We start from the raw sequence: 14,991 nt of genomic DNA, 5'->3' as shown, positions 1-14,991 counted from the left end.
ATCATTGAATCAGTCTACTAACGTGGGAAGTTGCGTAAATTCCTTTACATTCAAAATATGGGCGCAAACAGCTTATTGAATCAGGCCCATTGGGTCGTATAGAGAAAATAGCAGCTCTATAAGCTCACAATGTGTTGCGATACGGTGCCTTGGGAGCTTGTAGATCTGCTATTTTCACTATGTGTCGTACAAGATGTGTGCACATATGGGGGGTCTTAGTTTTTTTCAGATGTAAGAGGCAAGGGTAAAAGTGATTTAACACAGACAGACAGACAGACAGACAGACAGACAGACAGACAGACAGACAGACAGACAGACAGACAGACAGACAGACAGACACTGTGGATGGAATTACAATGGAACAATAAGTCAAAGTCATGAACCTGGTGAGTCTGCCAGTCAGTGAATTTGTATTCCCTGCTGGTACTGTATATCTCTTGGTGCTACCGAAAGTATTCTGTTTGCTCAACACTCTGCTCCATATGCACTTAGAATAGGCCTCTCTATTCTCTATTTGTTTTGGCTGACGCTTAACATCAAACAGCACTGTGGGTTGTACAGTATAGTATGTTTACCTACAATGAATACACACACGCACACGTGTGCGCGTACACACACACACACACACATGCACACGCACACGCACACGCACACACACACACACACACGCACGCACGCACGCACGCACACACACACGCGCGCACGCACACACACACACACACACACACACACACACGAAGAATAAACTGGAATGCCGGTACAGTATAAAAGCACTCAGAGACACAATGCTGTGTTGTGAGGCTAAATTTTGACCTTGGCCGTTGAAAGTTTTAGACTATCCCTATAACACTAACCTGACAGACAGACAAACAAACCAAAAGTAAAATCATCAGTGTTAAACTTATCCATCTCTAACTCTGAAAGTGTACAACTGGACTGTTGTACACGCTCAGACTTAAAAGAGCACTCAATATTAAATTGGTTAATTTCTCCAAAATGTAAAAAAGAAAGTTAAGAATTTAGAAAATGGAAAATGGTATATTGTTATCGGACCAAAATGTACCATTAAACTTCTTGTTTGTGCTCATAATGACTGGCCAGCCACAGGTGTTATAGCTATTTGTAGGAATTAGGCCTTAAATGTAAAATGTTCAAGCATGTTAAAATCATGTACTATACTTTAGCTTACTTCTAATCTCTCAAGACAGAGCACCACTGCCCCAAACATAGTGTTGTTGTTGGTAGGAATAAGCACAGAAGCACCCGGGAGGAAGTGGACTAAGAAAGGGGAGGAGCCAAATCAAGTTCCTGTCTCTACACAAAAAAAGGTGGTACCCACAAAAAAACAAAGGAGAAAAAAAATCGAACCAAATGGGTTCCCAGATCGCCTTACTTCAGACTATTTTCCAAAATATGTTTTTGTTTTACATATTGGAGGCTTTTTCTATTGTCAATTTAACATTAAGGTGCGCCACGATGTTTGGCCCTTTAGCAGGTGTAAGTACCTTCTTGTCGCTCAGTCCAGAGACGGTGTCGATGTATTGCTCCTGGATCATGAAGGCGGCCAGGTTGGCGGTGTAGGAGGCCAGGAAGATGACAGCGAAGAAGGCCCACACCAGCACCATGATCTTACTGGTGGTTCCTTTCGGGTTCTCGATGGGGACCGAGTTGTTGAACACGATGCCCCACAGCAGCCACACCGACTTCCCGATGGTGAAGGTGGGACCTCCGGGATCTGGGGGGAGAGAGCGGGTGCGCTTTGGTTATTTATGCAACGACAGTGACGAGCGAAGCAAGTACAGTAGCAGATGACCACAACCCAAATCAGTGACTTTTTTTTAACCACTTAACCAGACCTGAGGCTGCTTCTGAAAAAAATCTAAATCCTAACAGTTTTTCGGAAAAAAATATTAAACAAACATTTTCACGATTTTTCAAAAATAGCAGATCTACAAGCTCATAGCGCGGCACTCGGTGCCGCGCTATGAGCTTGTATATCTGCTATTTTTGAATGGTCAAAGACATCTAAAGTGACACAGATGCGTTCCCGGTCTTAAAGGGTTAAACCAAGGGTTTTCAACAGGGGGTCCTCAGAGTTACTACAGGGGGTCCGCTAAATCTTTGTGTGATATGATTTTTTTCTTTTTTTACATTAACCACTTGAACCCTAGCATCCCTTTTCTGAGGAGAACTGTAGCCAAAAATAGCAGATCTACAAGCTCACAACGCCCGTTGTGAGCTTGTAGATCGGCTATTTTTGGCAAAGAGTTATAGGTGTGTGAGGGAAAAAAGAGCAGCATCTGAAATACAATTTTATATAATATAGAGGGGGTCCCTGCTTCATCTCTCTCTCAGTTAGGGGGTCCTTGACCTGAAAACATTGAAGACCCCTGACTTAAACCACTTTGTTGACTGGGGTACCACAAGGGTCTGTACTTGATATCATCCATTTTCCCCAAACAAACGGACAAATCTCTTTGCTGAAAACAGCGAATCTACTATTTTCTTTTCTGAATGTTTGCCTTTTTTCTTCTTCTGAACTTCCACCTTTGAAGACATGCCCAGATCAGGGACGCTAGGGTTCATGTGGTTAAATTCAAGATATGCATTAGTCCACGGATACCATGTTTTATCTCTGGGACCCCAATCTACACGGTACAATCCTCAGTGCTGATTTAACTCAGAGAGTGTATAAATTAGACCAGGGGTCTTCAACGTTTTCAGCCGAAGGACCCCCTAGCTGAGAGAGAGATGAAGCAGGGACCCCCATATTGTATAAAATTGCGTTTCAGATTCAACTTTTTTTGTTTACGCGGTCTGCTCTTTTTTTCCCTCTACACCTATACCTCTTTACCAAAAATAGCAGATCTACAAGCTCACAACGTCTCGCAGCGCGAGGCGTTGTGAGCTTGTAGATCTGCTATATTTGGCTAACGTTCTCCTCAGAAAAGGGATGCTAGGTTTCAAGTGGATAAGGTAAAAAAAAAACATATCACAGAAAGATTTGGCGGGCCCCCTGTAGTAACCCTGACGACTCCCTAGGGGTCCCGGACCCCCTGTTGAAGACCCCTGAATTAGACCAAAATAATGTTTCATTTGGTTCCATTTGTACACTCTCAGACCCTATTTTGCGTGCCTTAAGTACCAGGTCGAATGACTTAACTTAAGACCTTGAGGCGTGGCCAATGCTGTTTGGCCACTCAAAAATAGCGAAGCAGCATTGGCCACGCCTCCAGGTCTTAAGTGAAGTCATAAGACCTGGTACTTAAGATGCGCAAAATAGGGCCCTCAAGAGCTACAGACCCATAAGTGTCCATTTGATTCCTATCCTAACCATCAATCATTAACTGGGGACCCCCTCTGAACCCCCTCAAGAACCCTTGGGAGACCCCCAAAAAACGGCATATTGAGAACCAATGATAACAGAACGTGACATGGTAGGATAAAACAATTATTGTCAAAATAACGCAGCACTATACTCACCTTTGGCGGAGACCAGGCTGCGGTTGTACCCGACCGGACTGCAGTACTCAAAGAAGAACACGGTGAGGGCCACCACGGTCAGGCACATGACGAACATCATCACCCACACCGCTGGGCTGTACGGCTCTGCACAACAGTGGGGAGGGGGGAGGGAGGAGGGGGAAGACACAAAGGCAACATTCAACATTCAAAACGTAATCCAATAGGTTCAGCGGTGTTACCAATGATACTAATGAAGGCTCTGTTCCATTCTGGTCAAACAGACCATGTTTATCCATAATTATATTATCCATTATTATCATATTTTTTTTAATTAAAAAGTTTTAGAACCACTGTTGTACACTAAATGGATCCATTTAGTGTAGAACAGTGGTTCTAAAACTTTTTAATTTAAAAAAAGTGCAAATGGATAAATATGGTCTGTTTGACCAGAATAGACCAGAGCCTTCATTAGTATCATTGGTAAGACCTGTGATGGAAGTAATGAAGAGGCCCAATTTATTTCCAATATGGCTGCTGCAGCATAGAGGATAAGGATAATTCCTTTTAACAGGTCGTTCATGAAAGTCCTTGCGGTCTTGTTTCCAATGAGAACCTGTGAGCAATTAGGGGTTAAGAGTCTTGCTCAGGGACAAATTACATTTCATCGACACATATGCTGCCCTGGCCTGGAATCGAACCTGGGGCAACCAGGGCCTCTGGCTCCCTAGGCGGGCTCACTAACCACTCAGCTATGGCCGCCCCCGAGAGCCTAATTGTTACTGTAACACATGTCCAGCGGTATTATGGCATTTGTTGTAGGAGAAAAAAAATAGGTCAGCTCAGCAATAAGAGCACATAAAATAATCTCTGAGCGTGTCTCTTTTGTTTTCTTCTTTTGCACAAAGTCCTCTGTGCCACATCTGTTACTGTTCTAGTGCTGCACCTTATGTACTGTACAGTGCTACACCTGCTGCTGCTACCTCATATCTAGACTCATGTACGGCTACATAGGTCTATGAAGGTACAGTACATAACTTTTTTTTTGTTTCCCCATTTCTACCCTGTGCTTTTCCCCTTGCTTTTTTTCTCTACCCTTCCTCACCTTTTCTATAAAAAAAAATCACACCCAGTGTCAAGTGAGTGATGCCTTTGATGAGTTCATTATGTGCATGTGTTGCACTCCTGTTTGTGTTTAATTAGTGTAACTGGTTGCATCTTTGTGTTGCAATCAGCTGCAGCTGTTGAGGCCAGACACAAACATGTTGAGGCCGTCCGCAAACCTACGGACAAACCCACACACACGGTCAAGTGTGGGGTGTGGCTGGCACCGCCCAAAAACATCAGAAAATAATAGAGCTAGCTTGAAAAAAAAAATGTCACCCTCTTATTTACACACAAACCTGTGATGTGACAATAACGTTTATTCTGATTCTGGTAACAACCCTACTAAAAGTATTAGTTGAGTTGCTCTCATCAGTACAGCCATATCTTACAGGGCACCATTGCTCAGTGCTCATGCAGGACTTCTCTGCTATAAACACCCCCTTCTGAAGCCCCCACCATGAGAAAGCCCCTGATGTAACCACGCGGATTCGAAACCCTGGGAAACCCAACAACGACCGCTCGCCAAAGGGGATTCTGGACTTCAGGCAGCGCTTCTCTACTTACAGTGGCATAAATTCAACTTAGTCAAGGAAACAGTTAGGCATTGTGTGATCACAACGGGTTTCTCTACACAGTTTGAACTTATTACTTTGTAACTCAGCGTACTAATGTAACCAAAAGGACCCTTACGGGTCCATTTGGTTACATTGGTACACTCTCAGAGTTAAATCAACACTGAGGACCTTGCTGTGTAGCATCCGTTTAGTCTGAGACCGCTGAACCGCTCACTGACACCTCCATATCTGACATATTCCCTTAGTCAGACGCGTCGGTGCGTGATTGTATTTTCCAAGGCGAGACAAAAACACATCCGGGGGGGAAAAAAATGTGCTCTTCACCCAGACAACATGGACATGCGTGCAGGCGGCTAGCTCACCTAGAAAGGCGGAGGGCGAGACGGTCCCGTTACTCCTGGCCACCATCACGCTGATGCCCGTCTCCACGAAGGGCACGGAGAAGTCGATGATCTCCGAGCGCTCCTCGTTGATGGTCAGCGACCCGATCGCCATGTCGGCCCTCTTGTAGAACACCTGTGGAGCAAGGTAGAGTGGTAGAGGTGTGGGGGGGAGCTTGTAGACTATTTTTGGCAAAGAGATGTGTTGTAGATGCAGGGAAAAAGAGATCCAAGTACAAAGATCTCAAGGGTGCATTTCGCCTTTCCGACATGTCGCCTTTCCGACGTTAACGAACCCTATACCTAACCCTAACCCTAACCCTAACCCTAACCCTAACCCTAACCCTAACCGCACGCGGAAGCCACTAGTCGGAGTGGCGAGATGTCGGAATGGAAGGAGAACCCCAGATCTCAAGTATGTTTTTTTCTAAGAATAGCGGGTTTAAGTGGGTTCTAAGCAGTGGTGTAAAGTAATTAAGTACATTTACTCAAGTACTGCACTTAAGTACAATTTTGAGGTACTTTTACTTTCCAGGAGTATTTCCAATTGTCTACTTTTACTTCTACTCCACTACATCTCAGAGGCAAATATTGTACTTTTACTCCACTACATTTATTTGAAAACTTTAGTTACAAGTTACTTTGCGGATATAAATTATTACGTTATAATACATACATTATCCACTTTAGCCCTATTTTATATCTAGGCTATTTGAAAATAGCCGTTCTACAAGCTCAAAACGTGTTGCGTCGTATCGCGACGTGTTTGTGAGCTTGTAGATGTGCTATTTTCAAATATTTTAGTTTATTTTCTCAAACATTTTAGTACTTTTACTTTTGGTACTTCAAGTACATTTTGATGCTGATACTTTTGTACTTTTACTCAAGTACATTTTTAATTCCGGACTTTTACTTGTACATTTACTTAAGTAAAACAGTTGAGTACTTTTTCCCCCACTGGGGGGGGGTGCATGGGAGAGGGGGTGGGGGGCGGGGGTGCACATATGTTCGGCGTGCGTCATCCTAAATTTGGAACGCTGTCCAACAGGGCTATAATAAGGGGAGGGTCACCGGTGACCTTTGGGATAGATCTCGTATACGACGAGTAATGGTGACACACAAAGGCTTGTGCCTCGCCGGGGTGATGTATGTACCGCCTCGTTCACCGCTGACACCGGCGGAGACAGTACTCCCATTGTTTTCTTTTTTTTATTACTGAAGCAAAGGTTCTGCCTTTGCAGACAGGGTGCGATTAGTCAATGAGTTTTTACCGCATGCGAAAAGACGCACGAATCGAACTGGGCTCGATTGAAAAAAAAAAAACGCGTTGCCGCATCGCATCGCCGCACGGTAAATTCGGAGCCGGTGTGCATGAGGTCATTGAGAACCAAGTGTTACAGTAAATAATAGAGTACAAAAACTCAAGTATTCATAATGCATGCATCATGCGTTTTGCTTCATTTCACCATTATTTGATTGTATTTAGTAATGCATTAATGTGTTAATCATCATTTTGATGTTTCAGCTGGCAAAGGTGGGGCTGCATTTTTGGGAAAATGTGTCAAACTTTTTCAAAAATAGCGGATGTATTAAGCGGCTCGCGATGCAAGATGGTTTGTGAGCTTGTAGATCGGCTGTTTTTGAATAGCTGAAGTATAAGATGGGGCTTAATTGTATAAAGAAGGCGCTGGAACAACTCGGATGGTTGGAGCCTTTTTATTTTAATAGCTTTGCACCCTGCTATTAAAATAAAAATGCTCCAATCATCCGAGTTGCTCCAGCGCCCTCTTTATTCAGTTATATATATATACGCTCCTGAGACGCACCGGATCAGCCTGATTTCGGCTTGAGGCGCGGTGGAATATCCCTTTAATCAGTAACCATAGCAACTAAAGCTATCAAATAATTGTGGTGTGGAGTAAAATCGTATAATATTTGGTGCTGAGATGCAGTGAGTAGAACTATCAAGTATGAAAAAAAAATCACACCCTGTGTGAAGGAAGCGGTGCCTTTGGGGCGGGGCTTAACTCATTTCAGTTCGTCCCTATTGGTGGTCTGTGTCCACTTACCAAATTTGTACTCCCTAGCATGCTGTGAGCTTGAGTTATGGCTGTTTAAAGGCCAGCCAATGGGCAGACAGAGGGGGCGGGGCTTAAGTAATTACAGTTTGTCCCTATTGGTGGTCTAAGTCCACATACCAAGTTTGGACTTGGTGCCATGCTGCAAACTGGAGTTATAGCTGTTTAAAATCCCGTGCTCATCCCGTGCTTGGGGGTCCCTGGACTCCTCTTTGATCACTTCAGCAATTCATGCTCGTCCCTATTGGTGGTCTAAGTCCACATACCACATTTGGACTTGGTGGCATGCTGCAAACTGGAGTTATAGCTGTTTAAAATCCCGTGCTCATCCCGTGCTTACACGGACATCATCCCGTGCTTACACGGACATAACATACGGGGGGGGTCCCTGGACCCCGCTTTGATAACTTCAGCAATTCATGCTCGTCCCTGTTGGTGGTCTAAGTCCACATATCAAATTAGGACTTGGTGGCATGCTGTGAACTGGAGTTATAGCTGTTTGAAATCCCGTGCTCTAAACGGGCGGACGGACATAACATCATTGGGGGTCCCTGGACCCCTCTTTGATAAGCAGTGGCACATGTGGCCAAAGAGAGGAGAGATGGCATAGGCAATGTCCAAGTCCGTGTGTGTGTGTGTGTGTGTGTGTGTGTGTGTGTGTGTGTGTGTGTGTGTGTGTGTGTGCGTGTGTTTGTATGTGTTGCTTCTTTGCCGTCAGGCTCATACGGACGGACAAACGGACAAAGTCAAGTGTAGAGCGGTTGGCACCGCTAAAAATCAAATAAAGTAAAAGTACCTCAAAATTGTACTTAAGTACAGTACTCCCACCTGCAAGACATGTAGGCACACGTCAAAAGCCTATCCCAGGGTTATGTTTGCTGTCTTTTGGTTGCTACACGGTACCGTGGGGGGGCTGATCTGCCACCAATCCTAATCCCTAATCCATTACTAGGTATCGCAGCGCATAGCTAGCATAATACCATGTTACGTAATGCCTGACTTATACTCGCCCGTGCGTCGTACCGCACGCCGGAAACAGCAGACGTACAAGCTCTCAACGCGTCGCAGGGCGACGCGTTGTGAGCTTGTACATCTGCTGTTTTCCGGCACGCGGCACAGCGAGCGGGCGAGTCTATAAATCGGTCTTAAAGGCCTCTGCTGACAAAGCATCTGCCCGCAGGGAGCGGGCATCCCGCTAATCACCGCCGACCAAAGGTCATTGGTTGTCTGAAGGAATGGGATGTTAATACTCACTGTTTACAGAAGTTGGACGGTATAAGTACCTTTACTTGAGTACTGTACTTGAGTACATGTTTTGAGTCTCTGTACTTCACTTGAGTATTAGACGTTCACTCTGCTGCAGTTCAAAGACAAGTATTATACTTTTGACTCCACTACAGAGATATAGGGAAAAGTACATGATGAATTCACCAATAACCACTTAAGCCCAAACACAAGTGTAGTGAAAATAGCAGATCTACATCACTATTATTGATATTTTGGGGGACATTTCTGGACAATATTTTAATTTGTTTGGAAAATGTCAACATTTCATGACAGCATTGCATTGTTGTAATTTGTTGTTTTGAATACTAAATAAATAATAATAAAATGTATATATATATTTTAAAACATGTCATTTTGAATACTTCTTAATTTTTAAACGCAAATTCTCCAGTAATTTAACTCAAATACAAAAATGACTGAGCAACTTGTAGTTGAGTATTATTTGACCAGGAGTATGTATACTTTGACTCCAGTACTGCGGTTTGAGTACCACAGTGTCCACCACTGATTATTTCCAGTGGAGTCCGGACGAGCTCCCACACCCCTCCAACCATTATAGTTGTTGCTATTAATAACCGCTGTGACGTCCATTGGTGTACCACATTACTGTTTATCACACCGATGTACATTTACAGGGCCTAGGCCACTCTGCTCCGCACTATTAGCCATGGTCGAAGAAGTACTCAGATTTATTTGCTTTTCTTTTTTTGACTCTCCCCGCCCGGCTTTCGTTCCCCCGAACACGTCTATTCCAACAGAAGTGTTCATAGACGCTCGACAAAGCCGGATGCACCATGTAAGGGTCAATACAAGCTCCTTCCGACGTCAGAAAAAAAGTGCTGTTTCTAATGGGCTTGCAGAACTACTTCGGACAGTCAGGACATCTGGGAGTGCAGGAGTTCTGAGAGGTCTGAGAGGTCTGAGAGGTCTGAGACCGCCCATCAGAAGTTCTGAGTGAACGTCAACTCAGAAAGGTTTGAACGTCGGGAGGAGTATGTATTGGGCTTAAAGGGGAATTTGAAATCTCGTCTAGCGAGACTTCCGGTGGGGCGCATTCAAGACAATCACGTTGCATAGTGTTCTGTCACTATGAACGTCAGATCTAAAAAAAAAAAAAAAAAAAGCTATCTAGTGCAAGGCCTATTGGCGCGCGTTTTTAGCTGTGGCGGACCCGGGATAGAGTTATGAAATGTTTCTATTGTACCATTCATCCTAGGATATCATAACATCATAGAAAAGGTAAGAAAACCATGGTCCAGAATTCCCCTTTAAGGTGATTAGGTTTGGAATCCTTTAGAATAGAAAAAAATCATTTCTTTAACGATTCTGGTTTCTTAACGATTCCCTTTTAACGGTCCGATTCCTTAACGGTTCCCTTTAATGATTCCAATATTCAAAAAATCACATGAAAGTCCACATGAAAACGGTTTCGGAAATGGTTCCAAATGCGATGGAACCGATTTCGGTTCCTCGACAGCCATATTATGAAGATATTCACAGGTGTTACCAATGATACTAATGATACTAATGAAGGCTCTGTTCCATTCTGGTCATAACAGAGTCAGGGTGCTGATATTGTGCATGTTGGCCCACTGGAAACACTGCTACACCAGTGGGTCTACAGTTGGGGTCCAGGGACCCTCATTGGCTTCCAAATGGACCCTTACAGGTGTGTAACTCTGAGAGTTATGGGGGTCGTGGAAACCACTGTGCTACACTAAATGGAACAGAGCCTTCATTAGTATCATTGGTAACACCTGGGAAGGAAGTGATAATATGGCTGCTGTGCATAGAGCCTATTACGTTGAAATAGACCCAGTCCCTTACCTCTCCAATCATGCCGTTCCAGATGCCGCGGACCAGCTTGCCGTGCTTGCCGTTGGTGACCAGGTAGAGGTCGTATGAGAACTTGATGTTGCGGGACAGCTTCTTCAGGATGTCTATGCAGAATCCTTTACAGCACAACTTGGTGTAGGGCTCCGTGTGACCCACAATGCTGGAGTGACATGAGAGAGACAGGGAAAGAGCATTTTGAATTTTAAAAGCACTTTATTAAAACCAGTGGTGTAAAGTAACTAAGTACATGTACTCAAGTACTATAATTTTGAGGTATTTTTTACTTCACTGGAGTATTTCAAATTTTCAGTACTTTTACTCTACTCCACTACATCTCAGAGGCAAATATCATACTTTCACTCCACTAAAATTATTTGAAAACTTTAGTTAATAGTTACTTTTTATCATTACAGAACATACATTAACCACTTCAGCCCAATATATATTTCGCATTGTGAGCTTGAAGATCTGCTATTTTCAAAATATTTTATATATTTGAAAACTTGTGAAATGGGACATCCTGCACAATGAGTACTTTCTACTTTTGGTACTTTAAGTACAGTTTGATACCAATACTTTTGTACTTTTACTCAAGTAAAAAAAGTCACGACTAGCCAAACAAGTCCGGACTAGATATAGACCAAGTTTGGCAACCTGGTAAACGCTTTTATGGTAAAAAAGAGCATACAAGTATAACTTTCCATTAGATACAAATAACCAACTCCCCTCTGTTCCTGTGGCAGGCACAGTATCTTGCGATACAGATTGCAAGCTTAGCCATTCCAGACATAATAACATTGTAACAGTGTATGTATAATCTTTTTTTGTCGCAGAATACTTGGGACCAAACAATACATTGTTCAAAAGCGAAAACCTCACCTAGTCCTAAAACAAAGAGAGAGCCAGAGGTAGAGAGAGAGAGAGAGAGACAGACAGAGAGTGAGAGAGAGGCATGGGCGAGTATGATTAGGCTATCATACGAAGGCAGCGCTCCAGAAAAAAATATGAATATTTAGGTGAAACGTCAACCTCTGCTCCGATGAGTTTTTCCTCCCCGCTCCCCAGAGATACTCGCGTATGAAATGCCAACTGTCTCCCACAGACCTGATAGTTTCACATGGTTACGTTTGGAGGTCAGAGCAGAAATTGTCTTCCCCTCCGCGACTCCACTTGTTTGACTATTGGGTTCCCTTAACGCAGCGCCGTTCCCATCGATCTGAGACGCGCCGGTTTGATTGTTATAAAAGACGTCGTTAACCTCTCATTATGAGTTATCTATTGAGGGCAGTCTCTGAGATGTTCTGAGCCAAGCAATTTTTGGGGGGATAATGAAAACAACATCAATGATTCCTCGAATCGAAATGCATGAAAATAAGGCCCGAGCCTGGAGTGGAAGAAGGCCGTGATGTAATCAAACAGAAGTGGAACGGCTGAAGCCTGATTTAGACTCCCTTGGACGATGGTGTCGTGCGGCGAAAAGACGTCACATCCGCATCGCAGTCACACTAAAGCACTTGAACTGTAGCATCCCTATTGTGGACATTGATAACAGGCGAAAATTGGGCAAAAATAGGCATTCATTTCGGCGAAAATAGCAAATCTACAAGCTTGTAGGTCGGTTATATCTGGCGAAGAGAATTGGTGTAGAGCGGGCGGTGGGGGGGGACCAATTACAGAAGCCTGGGAGACCCCAGTTAACAACGCATATAAATTATTATGGTTAACCACTTGAACCACATCTTCTGGTTGAACCTTAGCCAAAAATTGCGCGTCACAACGCAAGCTTGCGAGCTTGTTAGATGTGCTATTTTTGGCAAAGAGATTTATTGTAGATGCCGGGAAAAAGAGATCTGAGTATGAGATCTTAAGTATGTTTTTTTTCTAAGAATAGAATAGAGGGTTTAAGTGGGTTTCTAAGAAAGGAAGAAGGCATAGCATCCTCGCGGATGCAGAGGCTGTGGCTCTGATGTCGAGAGAGAGAGAGAGAGAGAGAGAGAGAGAGAGAGAGAGAGAGAGAGAGAGAGAGAGAGAGAGAGGGAGAGAGAGCAGTGGTAGAAAAAGTCTCACATATTTTACTTGAGTAAAAGTATCAATACCGCAATGTAGAAATACTCCGTAACAAATAAAAGGCCTGTGTTAAAAATGTTACTTGAGTAAAAGTACAAAGGTATTGGCATCAAAATATACTTCAAGTACCAAAAGTAAAAGTACTAAAATGTTTGAAAACAGCAAATCTACAAGATCACAACGTGTCGCAATGCAAACGCGTTGTGAGCTTGTAGTATAGGGCTAAAGTGGTTAATATATGTTATATAATGTAATAAATGTATATCTACAAAGTACAGAGTAACTAAAGTTCTCAAATAATTGTGGTGGAGTAAAAGTGCAATATTTGCCTCTGAGATGTAGTGGAGTAGAAGTAAAAGTATACACAATTGGAAATACTCCAAATTGTACTTAAGTACAGTACTTGAGTAAATGTACTTAGTTACTTTACACCACTGCTCTGATGTCGAGAGAGAGAGAGAGGAGAGAGAGAGAGAGAGAGAGAGAGAGAGAGAGAGAGAGAGAGAGAGAGAGAGAGAGAGAGAGAGAGAGAGAGAGAGAGAGAGAGAGAGAGAGAGTGAGTGTACTGGGCTGACGGCGAGTCTCACAGCCAGCCTCGCAGCATTATGTCATGGCCGCGACAGATGGACGGACAGCTGGGCGGACCAAAACAAATCCCACACAAATTAATCACAAACAAACAAAGGGGGGGAAAGGAGCAGGGAGAGAGACACACAATGTGGGAGGATTATGTGAGGGACTGACCAGCCAGAGTCAGCCCCCGGCACAACCTTTCAACCCCCCGTCCCTCGAGTGGACCGTGCGGGCCCCCTATAGCCACACGCCGCCAACGCACGGGGGGGGCTTAACTCCCTCAGACGAGCCTCCTCCTCAGACATTTGGCTGCTTTAAGCCTCGTTCATGCTTCAGTGAAAAGGAAAAGGAGGGGGGAAAAAAAAGGGTCCGGCCGCGCTGAATGTCGCTCTGGCGGAAATGGCTCGTTTTCAAAACGAGGGAACCGTCGACGCGTGTCTTTCTTTATCCTCCGTCTCCTTTCTTTCTTGTTTCAATCTCTTCCAGAGACAAACATGCATGACTGGACCGTGAACCCAGAGCGTCTCTATTCTGAAGCGAACGTTTTGGCAAACATTTGCAGATCTACATGCTCACAACCCGTTCGTACGCGACGGGTTGGGAGCTTGTAGATTGTCTATTTTCTGTGATATTTAGCGTTGAGGTAAAAACAGGAGCGGGCCTAGTATTAGATCCCTGTGGGACTTAGATCAACTAAGCATATACTGTAGTTATAATATAATATAGTAAAATAATAATATGATGTAATGTAATGTAATGTAATAACTAATATAATATAATATAAGTGGTTAACCACAAGAACCCTGGCGTCTCTATTGTGGGCATGTCATAATAGGTGAAAATTAAGCGAACATTCACTGAAAAATAGGTGGACATTCTGCAAACATCTCTGCTATTTCTGGCGAAGAGATTCGGTGTAGAAGGAAGGAAGTACAGTTGCCACTCCGGTCTGTTTCACTAAGAACAGGCGGATTAACCAACTTGAACCCCAGCATCCATATTCTCGTCGTGGGAACATTCGTGCCGCAACACAATGTGAGCTCATAGAGCAGCAATGTTTGGCAAAGAGATTCGGTGTCGCCGGATAAACGTCTTTTCAAAGTACAGTTGTAACTCAAGTGCAGTTCTCTAAGACAGGGGTTCTCTAACTTTTTCGTGCCAAGGACCCCCACATTGGTATGTGGTCGCGGACCCCCACCTGAAAATATGTTGTGCCAGGGACCCCCAGAAGCAAATATTTGTGTTAAGAATGTTCGCCTTAAAAAAAAAAATATTCAAAGATTTGCACACATTTTCCTGATTTTTCAAAAATAGCAGATCTACAAGCTCATAGCGCGGCACCGCCTAACGGTGTAAAGCGTTGTGAGCTGGTAGATCGGCTGTTATTTTGCTACTTTTGTACGACATAGTAGGGCAGGGGTCTTCAACGTTTTCAGGCCAAGGACCCCTTGGTGAGAGAGAGATGAAGCAGGGACCCCCTCTATATTGTATAAAATTGAGTTTCAGAGAAACTTTTGCCGCCTTTTTTCCCCTCTACACCTATAACTCTTTGCCAAAAACAGCCAATCTACAAGCTCACAACGCCTCGCACGCAGGGGGGGGCCAAGGGGGGGGCCTGTTGGGGTG

General features: G+C 43.9%; 1 protein-coding gene across 1 annotated transcript in view; it reads right to left on the bottom strand.

Annotated features, from left to right (window-relative positions):
• Positions 1-14,991, bottom strand: part of grin2ca (glutamate receptor, ionotropic, N-methyl D-aspartate 2Ca) — a gene marked incomplete at both ends in the record, with an annotated part of 127,311 nt that overhangs the window by 25,911 nt on the left and 86,409 nt on the right. Inside the window, 4 exons of the mRNA XM_084072387.1 lie at positions 1,506-1,735; positions 3,484-3,609; positions 5,507-5,660; positions 10,717-10,885. Coding sequence (XP_083928513.1) covers positions 1,506-1,735; positions 3,484-3,609; positions 5,507-5,660; positions 10,717-10,885 — 679 coding nt within the window. The remainder of the gene's footprint in view (positions 1-1,505; positions 1,736-3,483; positions 3,610-5,506; positions 5,661-10,716; positions 10,886-14,991) is intronic.

This window comes from Gymnoscopelus microlampas, assembly GCF_963454915.1.
Source record: "Gymnoscopelus microlampas genome assembly, chromosome: 11".
NCBI classification, from domain to species: domain Eukaryota; kingdom Metazoa; phylum Chordata; class Actinopteri; order Myctophiformes; family Myctophidae; genus Gymnoscopelus; species Gymnoscopelus microlampas.
This window is presented reverse-complemented; position numbering and strand designations above follow the sequence as displayed.